The 22,530-nt window shown below is 41.6% G+C and overlaps 2 protein-coding genes across 2 annotated transcripts; both read right to left on the bottom strand.

Annotated features, from left to right (window-relative positions):
- Nucleotides 1-674: 674 nt before the first annotated feature.
- Nucleotides 675-15,484, bottom strand: LOC110991209 (S-crystallin SL11-like). The gene is made up of 5 exons (XM_022256480.2): nt 15,350-15,484; nt 14,648-14,740; nt 9,414-9,526; nt 8,835-8,942; nt 675-1,496 (listed from the first exon to the last, which is right to left on the bottom strand). Exons 1-5 carry the CDS (start codon nt 15,480-15,482, stop codon nt 1,308-1,310), a joined length of 636 nt encoding a protein of 211 aa, XP_022112172.2. The 5' UTR covers nt 15,483-15,484; the 3' UTR covers nt 675-1,307.
- LOC110974076 (S-crystallin SL11-like) lies at nt 15,458-21,447 on the bottom strand. Its single transcript, XM_022225423.2, has 5 exons — nt 21,165-21,447; nt 19,319-19,411; nt 18,966-19,084; nt 17,585-17,695; nt 15,458-17,390 (listed from the first exon to the last, which is right to left on the bottom strand). Exons 1-5 carry the CDS (start codon nt 21,295-21,297, stop codon nt 17,223-17,225), a joined length of 624 nt encoding a protein of 207 aa, XP_022081115.2. The 5' UTR covers nt 21,298-21,447; the 3' UTR covers nt 15,458-17,222.
- Between the last annotated feature and the right edge of the window lie 1,083 nt (nt 21,448-22,530).

The raw sequence follows: 22,530 nt of genomic DNA, 5'->3' as shown, positions 1-22,530 counted from the left end.
GGTGGTCCTTGTCTGATCATTACAAGTATCTGTCGTAACGCGGAATGCTGTATTTTTTCAGAGTGTTTTTACCTTTGTCATGGTTTCACTAGCACTGATTCCTAGCGTCTGTCCGAGAGCCCGCGAGTGAAATTCACGAGGGAACTATGATGGGCCTTGAACCTACGACATCAGTGAAGACGTCTCATTTGGGAACTTTATTTAAAAAAAATCGCAGGCAGTCTGAGGTTGTAGGTTCGGATTCAACATAAGGGGGCTCGTGATTTTTTCCTCTGGTGTCCTTTGACAATGTCTACATTGAGAAACACATTTACCTTGGAGTTTATATGTCACTGTCTTGAGAGCATTTCATCATTAAGCAATGAAACTTCACCACCTAAATACACAAGGAAAATACTTCAATCATTCAAGTAACTTGATTGTCCCATTGAAACTTTCATTTGATAATAAGGCTGATCCCGGATCAGCTAAATAAACCTGTAATGATTTCATCTTTTTGAATTATTTAATAGACTCTATAATAAAGTCTAATTATCATTATTGTTATCTTATTTACCCTGATAACCATTCAGTACAAAACTGATCTCCAATTGATCCCAGCAAGTACAATAGTTAAAAATTAAAAAGTACACAGAAAGTGACCAATAGAAATACGAAATAATACGAAAATAATTAAAATAATCAAAATAATAATAAATATTAAAATAATAAGCAGAAACAGAAGTGTGCGTTACAGCTACAAAATACATACGTTGAAATTTATGACCCAAATTTTGAACCACTGCACAAACAAGCGATGTCTACAGACGGTGCACTCAACTGATATATATGTAAATTAAGAATGGTTAAAATGAGAAAAAAATGTACTTGAATTAAGCCATCTCGAACCAGAGGTAGGCTTATAGTTATTTTGTGTTTTTAAACAATTGGCAAAGTTTTATGTCTTCATATCACATTAACCTAAGGCCTGATTGGTTATATCAAAATAGAGAAACACAGAAACGAACTTGATTCGTGACGAATCCCATCTGCAGCCAACAGATTATGTATAGAACACTCTCATTTTGCCAAAACTTGTAAGGGCGACCAAAGTTTATAGAAAAACATATATCACCTTTCGGTTGGTTATCAATTTTACCTCAAATTCGTTCAAAACGGACAAGTAGGGCCTATCTCATTGGATCTAAATTTAGTTGTATTTTGATTTATTATGGGTTCTGACAGCTGCATTGGATTTCTAACACTTTGTAAATAGTTTAAGTAGCCACTGGATGGAAAACATGACTATGACGTCAAAAGAACAGACCCTATTCATGTTTCCTCTTAAAGTGGAATCTCGGGGGTTGCACTGCCAACCATGCTGCAATCTTGGGGTTGGCTGCAATACGGCCCTTGAGGGCGTCCAGCTTGGGATGGTTCTCCAAGGAATTGGCGCTCTTTGACATATGATTCACGAGATCAACAGCGTTGAAGAAAAAGAGATCAGCAGCCGTGATCTAAAATAACAAACCGCATTAGTTTTTTAATAGATTACACGCAGAAAAACAGGTGGTGTAAAATTTTACACTACAATATGTTTTGTGAAATTAGTAGTGCCCATATTTAATTAGCCTCAGTTTGTTCATTCTCGTGCGGGACCTGAACGAAACTTCCAAAGCTTCACAAAGAAACTTTAAAATTGAACCAAATAAATAAAGATGAGGCCTGCTCACCTTCTGAATCCCCAAGAAGGAGTCAAAGAGGCCTTGTTAGATCATATCAGTGTTGGATTGGCGGCAACATCAAAGAACCAATGCGCTTGATCAGAAAAAGGAAGATGAGTTACTGGGGATATCAGTCCAAAGACGTCACTGAAACAGCACTTCATGGCTCCAGACATGCTAAAATCAATTCGAGCCACAATGAAAAAATTCTAAAGTGCGTGCCTTGAAGGCGGTGATAACTCGATTGAGTCGATCCTGGGGTGGCCACTCCTTTCATCAAAGTCATAGAGGTAAACCAGCAATTTCAGAATCAGGAATTAAAGCCCTTAACTCACTCACTTCGGCACGTGTGGAAAGCTACAGGGACATGGTCCACCCATATCGTCAGTGCAGTACTTTCAAAGAGGTCAAAGGTCACGTGGTTGGGTGGAAAGAGTATTTGGTCTGTAAAAACTGGTGAGCAGGCTGCAGCAAAACGCAGGTTGATTCTCACCTCCGAGGGACTTGTATAATCTCTATTATACCACAGAAATCAATCATGTATTTGATACTGTGTTTGAATGGTCTTACGACGCATAAAAGCTGATTCTATTATTTATTTTGTATGAGAAAGTGTCTTGATAATTATGATGAAGATTGGTTAATGAAAAGGCAAATTTTCGGTTTGCATACGGTACGCCCTGGCTCGAATCTCCCGCATAAGTGTACATATTTCGGCAATATATAGGCATATCTTCCACATCATATTGCTGGTCATAACTGAACAGGTCAAAAGGTTTGTTTATAGACCAATCCGTTTAATCGCCATAACTGCTTGACGCGCGCGTGCATTTGGCAATCACGACACCCTATTGGTCGAAGAGGCACGTAACGCGCGCGTACCACCTGTCCACAAGCGTTGTGCCACCGCAATAATGGCTTCTAATTCTGGTTGTGGATTTATACTATAGAGAATGGCGAAAAAACTGATATTCACCTTTGTCATTCGGACATTTAATATGTAGTGACTATTCCTAGTCCTCGAACGTCCATTACATAACGTGGAGTTATCCTAAAATAATTTTCATTTGCACAGCGACTAGTTGAATGGACAACTCCAGGGAATTCTGAATACACATTACGCAGAAAGAGCTGTTTAACAACGTTAATGGATGCCCATTGCAGGCGACAAAGACGTCAGTGACTCCCGAAATCGGATCATTTAACCCAAAGTCAAAAGGTAAAACCTAGAGCAGGCTGAAGAAGAAGTAGGATATGGTTACGTTTCTTTGAGGTTAGGACACTTCTGATCGAGGTCCTTCTTGTCGTTCTCCTGTGACGACCAGGCGTCAGGTGTCCCTGTTTACAGCTAGACATTCCAAGCCTTGGACGGGTATATTGCAGGCCTTCGTCGAAGACTTTAGACTGTCTCTTTGCAATGGCTGGCTCCGAGGGATCGAGGCCAGGTGCTGGCAGAAGCATCTCCACTGTTTTTCGCAGATTGATGGTATTCGAGGTCATACCATGCGGCTATACTGTGCGCGACAACGGCACAGTCATCTGCTAACAGGAAGTCTCTCCGATACTTTTGTCTTGGCCTTAAGACGCCTCCCATCAACATCCGTACTGGACGGTGATCCCTATGGGGGTCTTGAAAGTGTGGAGATCAGCATCCTGGCGAACCTGAGTCGAAGAGAGTAGGAGCCACAATGCAGCCCTGCCTGACACCTTTGGAGAATGAAGGACAGGTATTGATCTGTGTTCAATCACTTAGGCAATCATGACATCATGAAACGACTTGATGATGCTGACTTATTTTGGTGTGCTGCAAAGCTTGGAAGGGATGCGACGATCTCAAAGGCCAACTTGTCAGATCAAGAAAGGGGATGTAGAGGCTAAGCTGGTTCTGTTCCTGCTACTTTTCGTCTTCTCTAAGGCCATGTTCACTACACTATGGTTACTTTGGTATCCGCACAATCTCTCGGAGACCATATCATCCAGCAAGTGTATGCGATGCAGTTGAGGATGATGCAGGCTGTTACCCCCTTGGCATGCTCAGTAGTGAGATGCCTCGAAGATTGTCGCATACCGCCCTGCCCCATTTTTGGTGAATGTTGTTGGGATCCCTGAAGTTCTTGGGGCTATAGCCCACCTCCTGGAACAGCTCAACAGTTCTGCCAGTTTGTGACGATGATTTCAGATCTTTCTTGAAAGATTTTAAAGGGTATTCATATCCATTGGGTCGTGGTGCTTTCCTGACTGAAGCTTTTTGATGGCTTTCTGGGCATTTCCAGACTAGAGAGATCATGAGGGCATGTTGTGACCTGGTGCTGGGGCATGTCTTGAATTGCTCACTCTTTGGTCTGGTGAAGGCCTCTTCAGCAGCTAACTAATAATGATCAGACCATCGCCGTCAGATGTCCTCTTTTTTAAGTGACGTGTGTGCCGTCAGTAGAATGACCTGGTTTCATAATGGTCAGTTAGTCACAGGGCTAGGAATTGGTAGCTGCGCCTTGAACATGTGCTCGTCACTTCTGTGTGTTGCAACATGGCTGCCTTCGCCTATCACTATTGGTTCGTCACTGTTTACTGAGATCTGTCTGAACTTTGACTGTCGTTTCCAGAAGCATGTCGCTTCTGTATAAGGAGACTAAGGATTATGGAGTTATTCTCATCGATCCTATACAATGTTTGTGCTTCCGTGATTGGTGACCCAAAATTATTTTCCCTGAGCTACAGTCTGTTATAATTTTGCCTATTTTGTAAAACTTTGTGAATCTTATTTTGTTATATTGTTTTACTGACTACCGGCCGTAGTTTTATCCATGGAAACCACAGCTGTGACGTAAAAATATCAGACCGTATAAACAGTGCCCGAGAAGCTGGCTTAAGCTTTTTCAGTGTTAGCATCGACTGGCAAGTTAACGAGCTGGTTACTTGGGCAGGTCACAAGGGCATCCCTTGTGTCCCGGGTCCACTAGCTGTCTAGCATATCTTCGTCTTTATTTACCAACCACGTCTGTGCTTGTGTGTGACGTGGAGAGAAAGCTCTCGCACTGTAGCCCTCTTTACTTTAGTGATGTACATATCCCGGATGTCACATTGCCTTGTGATCATAAAATCGATCAGATGTCGATGCTTGGACCTTCGACTTTTTTAGGTGAAAAAGGAGAGGAGCTGTTGATCAGCTGTTGGAGTTCTGTTCAATTCCACGATGTCCAATGTGGTTCCAGCCCACGCGCGTGTTTTAAAGTCGCCAAGTAGCAAGATTTCATCTTAAGCTGGAACTGAACATTCTACCTTGTCAACCGCTGAAACAGTTCCTTTTGCCATGATCGGTGCGTGCGCACTGATGATCAACATGGGTGTCTTTCCTCTCAAGGGCAAGGTTGACCATCAACTGGTCTTGTGTGCCACTTCGAGGCCAATTCCCAGCAAGTTCTGTACAAATTGCAAAGCCAACACCTGCTCTAACAGTATACGTACATGCACGTGAACGTAATACACGGTTTGAGCATAGGCTGCTTGTTGAAGCCATTCTGGTTGTTACTAGCACCTCCACCATAACATAAAGTATAAATCTTAATTAGGTTAATGAATAGGGTGAAGTCGGGATAGATTGTTATGAATAGAAATATAAGGAATGTAAGCAATTTCAACAAATGATGATGCGTAGCTGTCCTGTGTTTGCAGCAGTAACAAGTTGCCTACTTACGAAATAACCTCGTTGGCAAAGACCAGCGCGGAACACTCGAGGAAAAGTAAGTTAACGGGGACGTACTTAAACCCTTTCAGCCACAGAAGTGCCAGCTGGGCTCAAAGTGGCATGCGGTTTCTTTCCCAACGAGCCTTTGTGCCCCACGATTTCAATGCCACAACGTTATCAACGTTCCTCTTTGGAACACAGACCAAAATGCCACCAACGGGAATGTACATGTAAATAGCGCGCGCTCACCTGTTTGACATCGTCTCGAGCGCTCTGATTGGACGAGATAGCTTGAGGGTGCGCCAGGCGCGTTCTTACAAAAACCATAAGAGGCGAAATGGCCGGGGCTTCGGACATTGTCGACGACATTTTAGCAGATAGTGGCGCCGAAATATCCTCAGATGAAACTTCCTCCTTGTCCTCATCAGAAAAAGTGATGGTGAATTAGTGTCGACCTAATCCTTCACCACATTGAAGCCACCGGGCACCCCAAGCCGAACTTCAGGTAGACCTAACGCCTTAATTATCTTCGTACAGCATGTACTCAACCTTGCAACTAGACACCCTAGTCTGAGTCATTCATATCATTATCATTACAATGTATTGCATTTTGTAACCACCAGTAGGCTTGCCGTATTTTTCCCGATGTCCCGAATGTGTCACGAATCCTAATTGCTAGTGAAGGAAAAGGAAGGATTCCAATCTTTATTTTTTAAACCCTGAAATCTACTGTGCCGTATTAATGCAGAATAACATGGCATGGTTTCCCAGCAGAAATTAAAAGATCACCCTCAATTAACTAGCATATCGCGCAGAAAACATAACACGCCTTCTTTGGCAGAATGCCACTTTGAGAGTGAAAAAAGGTTTAGTTTATATACAGGCAGTGTGTGTGAATAGACATTTCAGCCAACCCAAATCAGGGAAGTCCCATCTATCACCTTTTCAACAAATAGCTGAATAAAACCTTCCCATTCTTGACATCCTACTTGACGATGTTGCCCTAATTCCTAGTTTTTTCTTGTACACTGCTTTGGTGTTTGGTGTAAAACACTTTGTAAATATTGTTCTTATTAGTCCTAATATTATTCTTCAATAATGCAGGACTGGATGGCAAGCAACCTCCACTTACAAAAAGCCACTACCTGTGAACTTCACGGAACCGACTGGGTGTAGCCAGAATTTCAGTCATCTGTCACCCCTACAGATATTTCAACTCTTCTTCTGTGAAGCAATTTAGCAATTTGGCAATTGCTGGTGAGGGAGACTACAGAATCCGCTAACTCTCAGTTCACTTCGATTCCGACCGACGTTCCTGAAATGATGGCCTTTGTCGCACTGCTGCTCTCGGTGGGCATCAACAAAAGGCCTAGCTACACAATGTCCTGGTCCAGATGCGAAGTTCTTCGAAGTCCTTTGTATCCGTCGACAATGTCTCACAGCCGATTTATGGCACTCCTTCGATTTCTCCACCTTGCCGACAACACAGCAGACGACTCTCCCCGTGACAAACTGTCTAAAGTTCGTCCCCTACTGGACATAGTAGTTCCGTTGTTTCGTTGCATCTATAAGCCCGAACGAAACCTCTCACCGGGTAAGACTATGCCATAAAGTTTAATGGCCGACTCTGTTCTAAACAGTACATACCACGCAAGTCGGCCAAATAAAGCTTGAAATGTTTTTCCTTGAATGAGTCTCAAACCGGTTACACATGTGACTAGAAGGTGTTTATAATTACTGGATCCAAGGCTCCATAAGACCAAATCATCTCGCACTCTGTTGCGTATGCTGAAGCCAACCATCCACTCAACCTTACAGCATCAGGCCAAGTTGTCGTCGGCCTGCTGAAAGGACTTGAAAACACGGGACATGTTGTTTTCATGGACAATTGATACATTAGCCCCGCTCCTGTGCACATTTGTCCCAGCAAAGGTTTGGAGCTCGTGGATCAGTGCGCTATACCACACACAAGGCATTCCAGACATTGCAGACCCAAGAAGGTCCCCATGAACAGACATGATCCACCCCAGTTTTTCTCTAAAGCGGGGCAACTATGTGTTGTTTGGTAGGACGCCATAAAAAGTATAACAGTTCTGACTAATTATGGCGACTGCAAAAGTGACGCTAAAGACATTCGTTGCAAAACAAAAGTTCCACCGGACGTCGTACAATCCAAAGACCTGCAGTCGTCAATGATGGGCGGAAGTGACTTAGCATCACCATGTGTCAGTACTACACGCATCATCATAGATCCCTGAAATGGTGGAAACGCGTTTTCTTTGCAATTCTTGACATCTGTTTGGTTAATGCTACCATCGTGTACAACAGCATCCCTACAAAGCGTCTGCTCACTAGTTTGGATTTCCGGGTCCAGGTCACCGATGAACTATCCGCCTGCAGGACGAGCAACTCAACACCACATGCCCCTGAAACTGCACTCCTTTAAGGTGGACATTATCCCAGAAGAAGTAGGCAAGGCCATAACAAAAATGTGTTGTTTTCGGTACGAAAACTCAACGTTTAACAGACTCGTATGATTTGTAAGAATTGCCAGAAACCAATATGTCTAATGCCATGCCTTGAAACATTTCACAGTGTGTGTTAACATAGATTGAGGTAGTTTAGATTGTGTCCCCCTTTCGACCACCCCCTTTCCTCCCTCCAACCCCAATTCCTCCCTTCTCCCATCCCCCATTCCAAAGTTGCAGTGGATCGCCATGGGCACGCACCAGACTTTAACGTAACTTAGGTGGTTTAGATTGTGCCGCCCCCCATCCAAGGTTTAATTCTCTGGAAACGGATAGAAATAGTGCAATTGCAAAAGGTACAACTAGGATAATTATAGGCATCAAGGATATGCTGCCCTTTTATCCGATCAGTCTTGCAAAATTTGCACCCGACATAACCACGTATTTAATCAGCAGATTTGTAAATAAAAACACAACAAAGATGAAAGGCCTTCACTGCCAGAAAGTGTACACTTTTCCTAATATTTCATGTGTACACTTCTAACACACATTGTATTAAAAGTTAATCTCATTTTCTTTTCTTTTTCTTTCAGTACATACAGAATTTGACACAGAGTCTCGTTCTGATGAGGTATACATGCCTGCACTTGGAACAATTGTCACAACACAGAAATGTTTTGTGACTGTTCATTTGAATAGCTTATGACTTGAACCCAGCCTTGCTGGGCCTTGTGGTGGTCTCGACAACATTGCTTGGAATTGTTATCTCCCAAACTTGTCACGTGAAATGGTCATGTTAGGAAACCGTGTTGGCAAAGGACCCTAGTACAGGTTAGAGTTAGGCCCCATCATTCCAGTTTTCGATTCCTGTACAACCTATTTATCATGAATGTTTCATAGTTAAAGTTAGGTTTTTCATTTTAGCCTCTATTCTGCAGAGGAATATATTATCTAAAACTTGCTGGTATGATCAATTACCGTCTTGCCGACGAAGAAATCCCCTGCAACCTCAAGACCGAGCAATCGTTCCAAGGCTTGGTAGACTTTGGGCACTGTTTCTGCCAAGAACTTTTCCACCTTTTCTGCCTAAAGTTCACACAAAAAAAATACTCATTACGCGTTTCAATCACAAGCAATAATTGCTTGTAACTAATAATAAGTTCCCCTTTTCACTTAAACTCCAACAAATATTTGATACAGTGGTGAGAAAGAACCGTTGCGGGTTTCAAGTTATATTCCAACCTACCATCCGCCCAAATATTTATAAATAGTTAAAAATTTTAAAAACGGATAAGAAACGTTACAAAATGGGGGTTAATCCGCATGTACATGTAGTGTGTAAGGGACTGATGAAGGCCTTTATTACTCTAAGACTAATGAACAGCACTTTATCTCTAATGCAATATGATGTCCAGATCCCCCCTCCCACACACTTTCAAATTTTCACGGCCAGGCAGTTTTAGTATGTGGCATCCCCAACCTCCATCCTCTTCGCTGCCACAGATTTACGCAATTACCTGCTCAATCGCTCCAAGACAGTCTAGGTTTAGAACCTACCTTGCTTCCCAAAGGTGCAGTGAAAATGGCGTTAAATGGTGCCCAAATGTCTTCCACCATATCGATGGCCTGATCTATGAATGCAGTCTCTATGTTCGTCTTACCGTAAAGCCCTAAAACCAAACGACATAGGGGAAATTATGCTGAAACATACTGCAGCTCCAGTGTTCTTTAGATTCACGCCCTCGCAAAAACACCAAACCGTGGTTTGGTAGTTCTGACGTCAGCGTCTGCGTAACTGTGCCAAGCGCTATCGTGCCCAGAAATGAGCAAAATACAGTTGACTTCCATTTAAACCCTTTTTCCTATGGTAATTACATTTCTTTCCATTCTTACATTAATTTTAAGCAGTCCTCTTGTACCACAGGTTGCTGCACCCTTTTTACTTTTGGTTGAATTTATACGATTTACTCATTATGTGAAAAAATTAATTGAATTGCTGCATAATGCGGTTTGGGCGTATAATGTTCTGAAATGACATTATCTAACTCGTATGGAGTCCCCCACTCTGTGCAGATATTAATAGATCGAGTGGAATCCAAACGGTTATATCAAAAGGCCTAGGTTCCTCTTCAGAGCACATTAAATGCTGAGGGTAGACAAAAAATAATTTGGTGTCGGCGTCGGTCGGCCGGCAGAGGGCGCCAACACGGAGGCAAGGCGAAGCTGAACAGTGGCAACCTTGTTCCCATGGAGATATATATATGCAATCATACGTATGAAGCCGAACCACGGTGGTTGTGTTTGTATTGCGCATGTCCAATGTGTATAACACTCGCGTGGCAGCCGTTCAACGGTATATTAACAGTAAAAACACCACTAACTTTTATGAATTGCGGTAATCAAGCGGTTATAGCATAATGGTTTGTGATGCGTGGGTGTGGGTTCGAATCCTGGGTCGAAGTTGCGGACAGGGAGGTTTTTTTAAGGAAAATAAAGCCCGAATGTTACAGGAGCCTAATTTACTCGTGAAGTTTTTATAGTTGGTTGAGCACTAGATGTCATGCATTGTGCATGGGAACCGCCGTTTGGCTTCATACGTGATTGCATATATAGCTCTTCCCATGGGTGCGATCTTGACACGCCATGTTTGTTCCCGCAATGCCTTGCGCGAACTTAGCCTCTATAATTTCAACAAGCGGGATGCCGCGCTTCGAGCGGCACCCGCTAGATGGGTTGAGGCATGGTTGAGCTGAGACGTCACTGTCATGTGCCAACAAAGTAAATGTAATAAGTACTATATTTTGCGATTACACCACAAAATCCGGATTTGGACAATTTTCACACTGATGATACTCAAATAAAGAGACCCAACTTCGCGTGTGGAGTGTCTCATTGAAATGTAGACAAATATAGCATTTTAGAAATAGGAAGCAGTATGACAGCAACTCATGCCTTCTTTTGGGATAGCTGTGCCAGGCTACTCAAGTTTGATGGGAGTAAAGTCTGCTGGTTCGACTCAGGATAGGGACGATGTATTGAGCTGAATATAAATAGAACCCAACGTTTCGACACATTTGCGTCCACTCCCCCGTTTCAACAGTAAAAGCAGGACTCCGTGTACAAAACAAAACAAAACAAACACAAAAAAACAGGTTAAGTTAATTATTACATTTATTAGTTTCGAGTGGGTTATTTAATAAGAAAATGGTCTGTTAATTCGAGAAATGTCATTCTTGCATTAGAAATGTTTTTGACTAAATGCGTACCATACAGCATCACATTACCCTCCTGAAACGCAGCGCGCCGCCATTGCACTGCCGCACATTTTGTACACACACAATGGGCGATGACCTAATCAGTCTAATGAAGATCAATGGTTGCACTACACCAAATACGCGCCCATAGAGAGCAGTGCAAAATCAGACCAAAATAGCGCCGCGTTTTTCGCTGGAAATTCAAGACTATGACAAGAAGATCGTTTCAATTTTATGGGGGTTGGCCACGTGAATTTTATTTATTAACCTTTCCCCGAAGATACCCCCAAAGAGTAGTAAAACTAGTGCAAATTCGGGATTTCTAGAAATATTTCTATGATCCCTCCTGATTATGGCATGTTTTAATCGTAAAAGCCCCGAGGGATAATAAAATATTAATGAGCTCTCGCCCAGGAATCCAACAATTTGGTGCAGTACACCTATAGGCCTACAAGATTTGATCATGGAAACTGAACTTAACTTTGTCTCTAAGGGCGCCCCCTATTTCTACCAGTAATAAGGCGACGGCGAGAGCACTGTGTGACGGCACGACGCTACGCGACGGCAGGGCATCAGGACGCGACAGCACGACAGCAGGACGCGACGGCCTAACCCACACTGCATAAAAATCGCATAATGACAGGCGACGCGACGGCACGATGCGATGGCAAGACGGCACGACGCAATGTATTAAACACAGCATGAAGGTTATGAAAAAAGAGGCAACGCCACGACGCGATGGGACGACGCGACGGAGCCGTCGTGGCGTCGCTACTAGTTATAAAATTACAAAGGAAACAGTGTGATCAGTGCCGTGAAAGTGCATACTTGAGGAAGTCAAATGTAAAAAGAGTCAGCCTCTCGATATTACAAAGAGGATGAAAAAATGAAATGAAAAGTTGCAATATTTTGGGTCCATCCAATAGCCAATAGCACCAACAGCCCAGGTTGGACGTTGGCTCCATTTACACTACGACAGACGTCCAGGGTATAGAGACCTACATGCCAAAATTTTTTCACCTGTTATTTTCTCACATTTTTACCTAGTGGAGGAAGTTCAAATGTCGTTCACAAGTGTCTTGTGAAAGTGTTTAATAAAACCAAAATTGAGCTTTTCGGTCACAATGACCAGCCTATGTATATCCAAGGTGAATAATGGTATTGGGAAATGGGAATATTTTGTAGACAGTAGTCCAGGACCACCGTATGAGATGGTAGCACCGTGAAAGAAGACTGTTTTTTTTTCAGAAGTTCTCCAAGGGAACCTGAAACAGTCATTTCGAAAGTTGAATCTCGGACGTCAATAGATCTTCCCAAAGGGCAACACCTCGAAGCACCCTTTTCTTCAAAAGTTGGTTGCTAGATTACTGCAGCAGAACATGGCTGATCTTTGGAATGGCCGACTGAAAGCCCAGATTTAAATCCAGTGGATAATTTGACGGAATTGTGACATAATTAAAAAAAATGACTGAGCTTTACAAATACTGCAGGAAGAATGTGATAAAAGAGCATCGTAAAAAGCTACGCTGTGAAAGAACTGAGCAATTTTTTGCCCACCGAGGGGTACCAAGTAAATCGCTTCACTGTTGGACAAAAAGAGAATAACATTAGATAAAAAAATGTCCATGTATCAGAAGAAACCAACGCTGTCACAGAAACATTCAATTTAAAATAGTATGGAAATGAAAGATGATGACTATTGTTGAGAAAACAGGTATGTCAACTGTACTGTGTTGAAGTGTATGTAAACTTTTGGGCATGACTTTATTTCTTTTAACCAGAACGGTATGTTTATTTGCTTTTGATTTTAAACTTACATTTCTTGGTCTGTTTAAGACAGACATGTTTCTCCCCTACCTAGGACGTACCTCCCACCACATCCAGCGTATCCTGAGCAAGCACAACATCAAGGTGTTCCACACAACCCCCCTCAAGATCCAAGGAATGCTGACTTCTCACAAGGACCGGCAAGATCCACACCGCCGACCAGGTGTATACAAGATCCCCTGCCAGTGTGGCAAAGTGTACATCGGAGAGACTGGTAGGGACCTCCCTACCAGGATCAAAGAACACAGAGCCCATGGCAGAAAGGGGGAATATGAGAAGTCAGCCATCATCAAACATTCCCACGCCGAAGACCACACCATCAACTGGGAAGAAGCCCACCTCATCGCCAACATTGAACAGTGGTACCCAAGACGCATTAGAGAAGCCTTGGAAATCTCCAAGCACCCCACCGTACCTCAAGACATCGGCTTCTCCATCAGCGATATCTGGCAGCCCCTCCTCACCTCCCGGTCTGATGGGTCCTCTATACCCTAAGACTCCCCCCCCCCGCCCAGGGTCTCCTATACCCAGGCAAACTTCCCCCACCACAGCCCATGACCAACTGACATGCATCAGTACCCAGGTGGATCCACCGTTCCACCTGGCCACACAGCAGGATCCGTCACACTCCAGTACCTCCAACCAGCATATAAGCCCCACTCCCTGTCGGCATCTCTTCAGTCTCCTGACAACGGACAGAGCACACTGTCCGAAACGTTGAGCCTCTCCGGTTCTTATCAGAACCACATAGACTCAAAAAGAGATATTGCATGGTGCTTACCGCAAGCTTTCCATCTTAGTCGTCTGTCACCATGAATAGCTTGAAATCCCATATGTTTCATTTTTGTTAAATAATTTCAGTTCACAAAAGAGGCATCGCAGCTGGCCGGGTATTCCTCAATAACTAATCCTGAAATATCGATTTTTGTTTTATTTTGTGTTAGTGTTTGAGGTTTGTGTTCTCAGTGAAAATGTGGCCAACACAATAGTTACACTAGAAAAAAATGATGTTTTTAAGTGATTTGTTGGGGCTTCAGTCTACCTGATATCCACTTAATTACATGTAATAATTTCAGGAACAAGCTTTGTTCTAAAATCTTATCCAGCAAATCTTTGCTTTACAAATTTTAAGTGCATTAATGTCTCAGGTAATAATTATTGAATACAAACCTTGGAAACGCATTTTGTGTCTCAAACAACATTTTTAAAACCAATTTTGGCCCAAGTCAGATTTCCGTATTCGTGATGTCATTTCGTGCAGAAAACTTAAACGCGACATAAAGATTTCAGCACAAAAACTACTAAAATGTTTTCTATGCCCATAATTTCCTACTCTTTGGCGAATAAATAAAGTACATGAGAATTAGCAGTGTAAAGAGCATTTTTTCTTTGAATGTTTTCAGTGAGCAAATTCGCACTTAACAATTTGAACCAAAAACCCCATAAACTTCACAGTGTCTTCTCACTATTATCATCATAGCAACTCAGCGCCCTCTGCAGTTGTCAGAAAAAAAGGGAAATTTTGAAACATTCCATATAGTGCACTTTTCAACGCACTTATCTAAAAATGACTTCAAAACGGTATTCATCAGTTGAGGAGTGTGAGGTTATGCATAAAGTTCGTCTAAATAAATTCCTCGTATTAGCACTTTGACCAAATTTTTCCTCTTTTTGAAGTCTCGACCCTCTCATACAGGTCTTGAAACTTACCGAATTCTTTAGCCAGATATCGCAGGATTGCCTTACTCTGACCAAACATTCTTCCATCCACCTCCAGTACCGGGACTTGCTGAGTTGGATAATCTAAACAACGAATAAAGTGCCTAAGTTTAATTTATATCTTGTAAATTTATACTGTTTACGGTAACTATTTGCTATGGACACATGAAGGAAGTACATGAAGAGTTGATGACTCAGACTTAATGCAAAACAGCTAATAAGACTGGAAGGTTTTCATGGTGAAAGAACTATATGAGTGAAACGATTGCGGTTTAATACACCATGGATCAATCTCTTTCTTGAGTATGTGTGGTGAACTTCTCAGAACCACACATACTCAAGAATTTAAGAAACAGATTGATCCATTGTGTACCCGCAATCGTTTCACTCACAGAAGAGCTAATGCTTTGTATGTGCTTGGTGAAAATAAGACATTGACTGAAAACTCTACCCGCAATGGCAACCAGAAATTGACAATGGACTCGGCGTGCTTAGAGCGGCAACAATGAAGACAACGAGACTAGATTATGGAAAGACGGGTGTAACACCGGCATTTACAAAAATTACTGAAGTGTCTTGCACAACATCGGATGAACCCAGCCTAGATGTGAGTGCATGGTTAGGATGTTTAATGTGATGAGAAAGGTGATAGTGGTCATGGCCGCTAATGACGTTAGCTTTAGCTCAACTCACTTGCTTTGTACTTCGGCCATTCCGAAAAATCAAAGTTCACTTCTTCAAAGTCGATCTCAGCTAGCTTGAAAGCAAGACGAATGCTCTCGGCGCGGCCCCGTGCCTTGAAGTAGTGAAGAACGTATTTCACCATGACGATGAACTGTAGGATTCTGCCTCGCTATTGAGCCTGCATATAACCGCTTGCCAGCATGCAATGTTGGGGTTTGAACGGGGCGTTCGGTACTGAGTTTGCATTATTGACTGACATCTAAAAAGGGCTAAGGTTAAAGTTTCACGACCTGGTTACGTGGATTCTTCCATTTTTGTGATTATTTAGCTGATACATTTGTGTCTACAAACAAGGGGGTATCAACCTTTCTGATATGATATTTAGAACTAATCAATGTTACTTAAAATAAACGATAGGAGATGCTGATTTAGATTTTTTTTAAAAATGAGAAAGGACAGAGAGAGGCGGCGGGTATACGTATGGGGGGTCGAAGAACTGTTTTGTTAACCCAGCCGGCCTGGGCTTCAGGAAAAAGATCAGGAAGGAACTGTAGCAAAAATACATTCACAGTCAACCATTGTGGGCATCCGGCGAAGCGTCCTAAGTCAATACAGTGGACCAACACTCTTGTATTGTGAACATGTTTTTGGAATTGTGCACAGTGGCGATGACTTTGCCTTTTGTAGGTGCTTACGTGGGGGCATAGGCCTACTCAGCGAAACGGAGAATAAGGCCTGCTTCAAACGTAGGCCTATAGTGCTTGTGCTGTGTCGAATACAATTCAATTGAGCGCGGCGTAAGCACGGCAGTTATTTCAAACGTCAAACTTAATTCAAAAAGCCCAGTCGGACTGAAACTAGGCAGACCAGCACATTACGAAAACGTGATTTTGCGATCTTTCAGTCTAAGTCACAAAGAAAACGAATTTAGCTTATGCAAGCATTATTAGTCCTTTATTTCTCAGATAAATTGGGGTATTTTTATTTTCAAGGTCCGATGTTATGGTTCCTGGCGATCTTGCAGTGACGTTTCCATAAAATATCACCCAAGTGAACATTTCGATAAGTCCTTTGTCGACATTCGGACGGGAGCTTTAGTTTCAAAGGTCACCTTTGATTTTATCTTAAACTATATCAAGGAGGAATAGGAAAGAGAAATTGTGTAACTGAAACCTACTACCCCCCGAGCTCCGTCCAGCAATCTGCCCCGTGGGTTTCTAGATATTGCTATTTTAGTCGCCATATTTGATGCGTTTGTTCGTTGATTATTTCTCAACTCTACTACACGTTGTAAACATGCGCATTCCTAATTATTAACGACATGTTGGACCAACTTCGAATAGAAATTGTAGTCGACTTGGCATTAGCACGACGTTTGAAACCACTCGGTGCTTCTGCAGTACTTAATGACATAAGCACGGCAGGCCCTGTCGAGCCGAATCCTTCCCGGAAACCCATGACCATTAGGCAATGGAATGTGAAGAAAGAGGCTATATTCAGGACAAAAAATAAAGCGATGATCCATCAAACCTATGGCCTATCATTCATGACACACACCGATCACATGACCTTATCACAGTTCAATATAATTTTTTTAAAAAGTGCATCCTTCTTCAACGGTTATTTTGCAGGTATTCTTTTGAGTTTATTATTTACTTAACAGCGCCGTCTGTTTCCAGAAAAGTATTTACCCTTTAAATGTTTAGAAAAGTGTTCTTTCCATATACAATACACTAAACCCCACAGGATGTCAAATTATTTTCATGCACCGAAGACAAGTATGAAGAAGATTTCATCAAAATAAAACATTTTACGATTACTTGGAGTTTTGAATGGTTGTTCTGAGAATACAACTTAATTAGACAGATTCCATGCCGTTCTTTTAATAGGGCGATGGCTTTCGCTTTGCCAAATAAGCCGCCATGTTTTTATTTGCCTTCACACGATCCAGCAGAGCCTTCAGCTTGGGGTATTTAGCCATGTTGTCTAGTTTTTCTGGGAGGGATGTGAAGTCAAAGCTGGAGAACACATTGATGTCTGCAAGGGAGATCTGAAATCAAGAATGAACAGGAAATGCTTATGAATCAATTCATGAAGAAATATAGGCCAAATCGGCTTATTGCTGCTAATTTACAATTACACGTTTCAAAATTTTAAGTAACTTCCCAAAAGGCTCTCATTTTGGGAACTGGGCTCTACAGTTTCCCATCCCGTATTCTTCGAACACACCACAAAATCCCCTACCTTGTCACCGACAAAGAAACCATCTCCTCCCTTGTTCTTCTTCAGTTGTTCTTCGACATTTGCCAGTATTGTGGGTGCAGTCTCACTCAGGTACTTCTTCAGATTTTCGGCCTAGAAATGGCAACAGTTTTGATTTTTTTAATCAATTAATAATTGGGAAATTTGTAGCAAAGAAATTTGCTAATAATGCAATAACACTCAGTGTGACTGTTAATCACACACAGGAAATATGTCTGCTGATTGTATAGACCTTTATCATGATGCGGCCATCTAGTTCCCTGTATCCCCTTTAGCAATTGTAATACAACTTCAAATATTGATGAAAGAGAACAGAATAGTTTTCCTTCCAGCCTCATAAGTTTGGTTAAGGTGCTATGAATAGTAAAAAAGCAAGATGGCTGCCCCATGACAGGTGTAAGGAAACCACTGGTGGCCACCGATATCGGAACCGGTTGATTTCAATAAGGCGCGTTGACGGCGTAAGTGGTTGACTGACGTGTTGACTGAATTAGCTAGTAGCTCGGCCAGGAGATCAGACTTCCATTTACCAAAGGTGATCGCTCGGTAGATCGGTAAGGGGCGCTTTGTCTTCTGACTTGCAAAATCACTTCGTTCAATGTATTGTTAACGTTTGCTTCCTTATATATTTGCAACTTGCCGCGTTCAATTTCATTTTAGCGTCTCAAGTGGCTCTTTGTTTTATAAAGTGCATCTTTTGGCCTTTACATGCATTTGGGTTGCTTCTGTAACAATTTGTTTCGGTCACCATGTTTGCTTCGTTGTATATTGCTTGCCAGATTTCATGTGTTGTTAATTTCTATATTTTTATTCAAAAAAAATCTGGTAGGGACTTTGGTTTGATATGAGACGCCATTTATGACTTCAGCCAGAAAACAATATTGTGGGCATTTTTTTGAAGACACGAACATTAAATAAAAAAGAAATCCAGCAAGAAATGCTGAGGAAACATTACATTTTGGCTAATTTCTGTTGGCATGTGCACAAAGAATAAACATGAAATTGGCAAACAGAACTGAGGGCATGCAGCGTATGGCTGAAATGAAATAATACACGTATGGTTTGGCATGAAACGTTCCATCTTTCAAATGCAGCTCCCTTTTGTAAAATACAATGTACTATGTGATGAAGGAATTTATTCAGATTCATTCCGTTGATACAATGAATTTGATCAGGACTGCATAAAGAAAGGAGTAGTTTGTCCAATGGAAAGAATAACTTCACAGGCTGGAAGATGAAATGTTCCATAAATTTACCTCAAAGGAATGAATCATTCCAGCTGCCAAGTCACAAATTTTTCTATTAAACTATTTCACTTTATCAAAATTTTGTTAAGAGCTTTGAAAGAAACTGGAACCCTTACCTTTTTCTGTTCGTCTTTCTCAAACATGATTTTTTCAGTATACGGTCTCACGAGATCAAACATGAGTTCACCAACTACGTCAATTTGGGCGCTCTCCCAGTTGTTTGCACCGTAGAGCTCTATATTTCAGAAAATACCGAGGAAACAAAAAAGAAAGGTTAGTCGACAGTAAACTGAGCCTGACCCTCTCACTGATTAATGCAGCACGCACAGCAGAAACTCTAGTGAAGGCCCACCAAAATTACGAGCTTACCAAAACTCTTAAAGCCTACGATAAAATCATAGTATGCCATAAAACAAAGGGAAATTTTCTCTGAATTTTTCATTTTGAGGGAAGACAAAAATCCACTTACTCAGGTCTCTCGCAACGTAGTAAGTGATAGCCCTTGTCTGGGCGAGCACTTTACCGTCGACTTCCAAGAAGGGTAACTGACCAAATGGTGTCTCTGTCAACAGAACAATTTTTAGAAAATGCTATGATTTAATCTGTGCTGTTGGAATTCAAGTAATTCACGTTTACGAGGGAAGTGCAAGGAATGGCACCAGTGATTCTTCCCACGACAGAGTGTGGAACATTTGTTAATTTATTTCACGCACTGTTGGCGGGTTGGAAGGGAGAGCAACCGGTTGTCCCCCACCCCCAACCACTCTCGGCCCCGAAAGGGGAAGACCTGTTTTTATTGTTTGAAAAAAAAATCTAAGAAAGACGATTTTGGGGGACCAGCTTTAATTTTCCTTAATTCCATCTAAAAGCCAGTAAAAGCAAACCCAACATTTAGCCTCACTCCCAGAACGGCTACCAAAAAAGTTATATAAAGAAATTTCCAATTTCTTAAAGTCGGTGCTTTGGGCCGAAGCAAATTTTTATGTATTGTTAAACGGGGTTTCCTAAAGGCAAAAGTATTAACTCGGAGACTCCGAGAAAATGACCACAAAGTTTGTAACCCCGATAATGAGCCGCTTTTTGCCGCCAAGGTCATTTCTAGCTGCGCATGCGTTCATAAGTTTGACTTTATAGCATTTTATAATGTACATTATGCTAGCTTTCAGCAGTTTATACATTTTATGTAAATTTACCATGCAGAATCGCCAAATCACAGTTTTATCTTTAAAAAATAAACAAGCAATTATATTCAAATCCAGTAGATGAAATAATAATATTAAATAACGATGTCATATGATTAGGTTCGCAAACGATTGCTATATGATGTACTTAACATAAGTATGATGTGATGACGTTGTTGGGTTATGGGCTCCAGCTTTCAATCCCATCTTTGAAAGCCGCATGGCAACAGGCTCGATACGGACTCCCAATCCATCCCGCGCCGTGTTTGCCAGTGAGCTATTACAATTACATAATCGATCATTGACCCAACATAACCTCCGTAAAATACCAGAATGACACTGCAGAAAAACGGTTTAGCTTTAAACGAGACTCTACAGTATTAGGGAATGCTGAGCGAAAATCTGGTTAAAATAAAAAATTACCACTAAGAAACAAATGCGCACCTGTATGCTTTGTGCGTCATATTATTGCAATTCTACAATTTAAATATGGCATAGCAGTGAACCTATTTCACGGACTTAACCACTCACAAACAAGTTTACCGAAGATCCGAATGCAGCCGCTCTGATATGGCAGAAACTGGCCTTTCTTGTAAAGTGCACTTTACGTTTTGAAACTTATAACGCAGGCAATTATATTGCAGCATTTTCATAATTTTGACGGAAATTTTCAGGCTTCTCGAAAGAACTGCACGTGATTTGGCCCATACAGGTATCTGATTTTCTGTCAATGAAGAAAGATGTAAATTTTTACGAATCATTTCTATAATTCAATATATTGTATTCTTTTATTTACTTTTCTTCGTATACAAGAGCTAGTATGCCTTTTTCTCTCACTTCTGTTGTGGAAATCTGATGTTGAAGCATGCTTCTTAAATTTCCGTCTCTTTAAACTGGTTGAAAATTATAAACCATGAAATTACCGGCAAGTTTCGATGCAGAAGCTAGGTAACCCTCAGACTTTTACCTCCAAGGACATCACTGGTTCGGTAATAAATGTGGAAATGCACACTAGCACCAAAAGCGAAGAGGGGCCCAAATACCATTAAAATGGCTACAGTGTTGATTAACAATATCTGGAACAGAGATTTACAATCAATATTGTGAGGGCCTAAATTTGTTATGGTCACTTACTCGATTTCATGGCCGACCAGTCCGCCTGCTTAATCCGCACATCCTCAAACGGAACACCAGCAACAGTGAAAAGCATCCTGACCGGCTCGGCGCGGCCTTTAATGTCGAAGTAGGTGAGTTTGTAGGAAGGCATGGTGTTGTCGGAGGGCTTCCCAAAACCTGGCGCTGCCTTTCAGGAGGTTTAAATTTAAAAGGTAGGATTCGCTTGTTCCCGTTCCCGAAATGGAATGCGTTGTCACGATGAAGTCCCCTGGTTTTTCTTTGTCCGGTTACGTAATGGCTTGCCCCCTGTTATACATGTCTGCCTACAAATGTGTCTATTCACTATTAATTATGCATTATGCTGATCTGGAGGAGTGAGTTGGCAAAAATTGGGGTTTAAATCATGGAGGAATATATAAGATGGGGAAGATTACAAGTTTCCAAGCCCTCAGCGATTCAAATTACATGAGGAAACTTTAGGCTCCCAGATTCCGTAATCATTCAGTATTATCATGATACTTTCAAAGAATTTAAATTGATGACTTACTTAAAAATTTCATTAAGCCTCTCAGGCGCAAGGCGTCAAGGAAGACAGAAAAGTGCTAACAAAAATTTTGGGAAGTAGACTTGTGTCGCATGGAAAACATTACACTGTTTAGTCAGATTTCCAGATGACATATGTAGCGCTGTTCAGAATCATAAAATCATAATTCTTCTCTGTACACCTCCAGTCGCATCATCATCTCTTTTTCCTACGATCTCCTCATTACTTACAAGTCCTCTGCTTGCGTTTGTCGTATGCCAGTGCCACCATTTGAATTCCCAGGGTGGTTCTTTGAAAATTCTCCAAAGACGTATAGATAAGATCAAGGAAACTATTTCTGAAATTCAGCAGTCCGACATCCTAACTGTTAGGAATGTCCACCCCTTTCTTGGTCAGATTGTATCACTGAGTCCAGTCTATGGTAACATAATAACAAGGCTTATGACCAGACATTTCCAGATCCTTGTAGCAATTCAGCAGATGAAGTCACATTGGACAGGGTAAACGAACTTTGACTTTCCGAAATCAATTTTTGGAAAGAAAACAAGTCGAAGCTTGAGATGGATAGTTTGATTGCCTTGGTACAAGGAAGATTTAAAAATTCCTTACTGGGGTCTCCGCAATTCATTGGTTTAGTCTGTGCAATCCACATAGATTGCCAACAAACTTAAACGTCTCATTCTTTCTCTTATTTTCTATCATTAGAAAATTTCCTCTCAGCCATTTTGTAAAACTTTCCCGACAGTCTTCAAGATGTGAACGAGCAAAATTTCAACCATGCTGTACGAGCTAAAGCTCAAGGCACAATAAATAGTTATTTGTACAACTGTAGACAGTTTT

The sequence above is a fragment of the Acanthaster planci genome, linkage group LG19 (genome assembly GCF_054643075.1).
Source record: "Acanthaster planci isolate LZ-2023a linkage group LG19, COTS_SCS, whole genome shotgun sequence".
NCBI lineage: Eukaryota > Metazoa > Echinodermata > Asteroidea > Valvatida > Acanthasteridae > Acanthaster > Acanthaster planci.
This window is presented reverse-complemented; position numbering and strand designations above follow the sequence as displayed.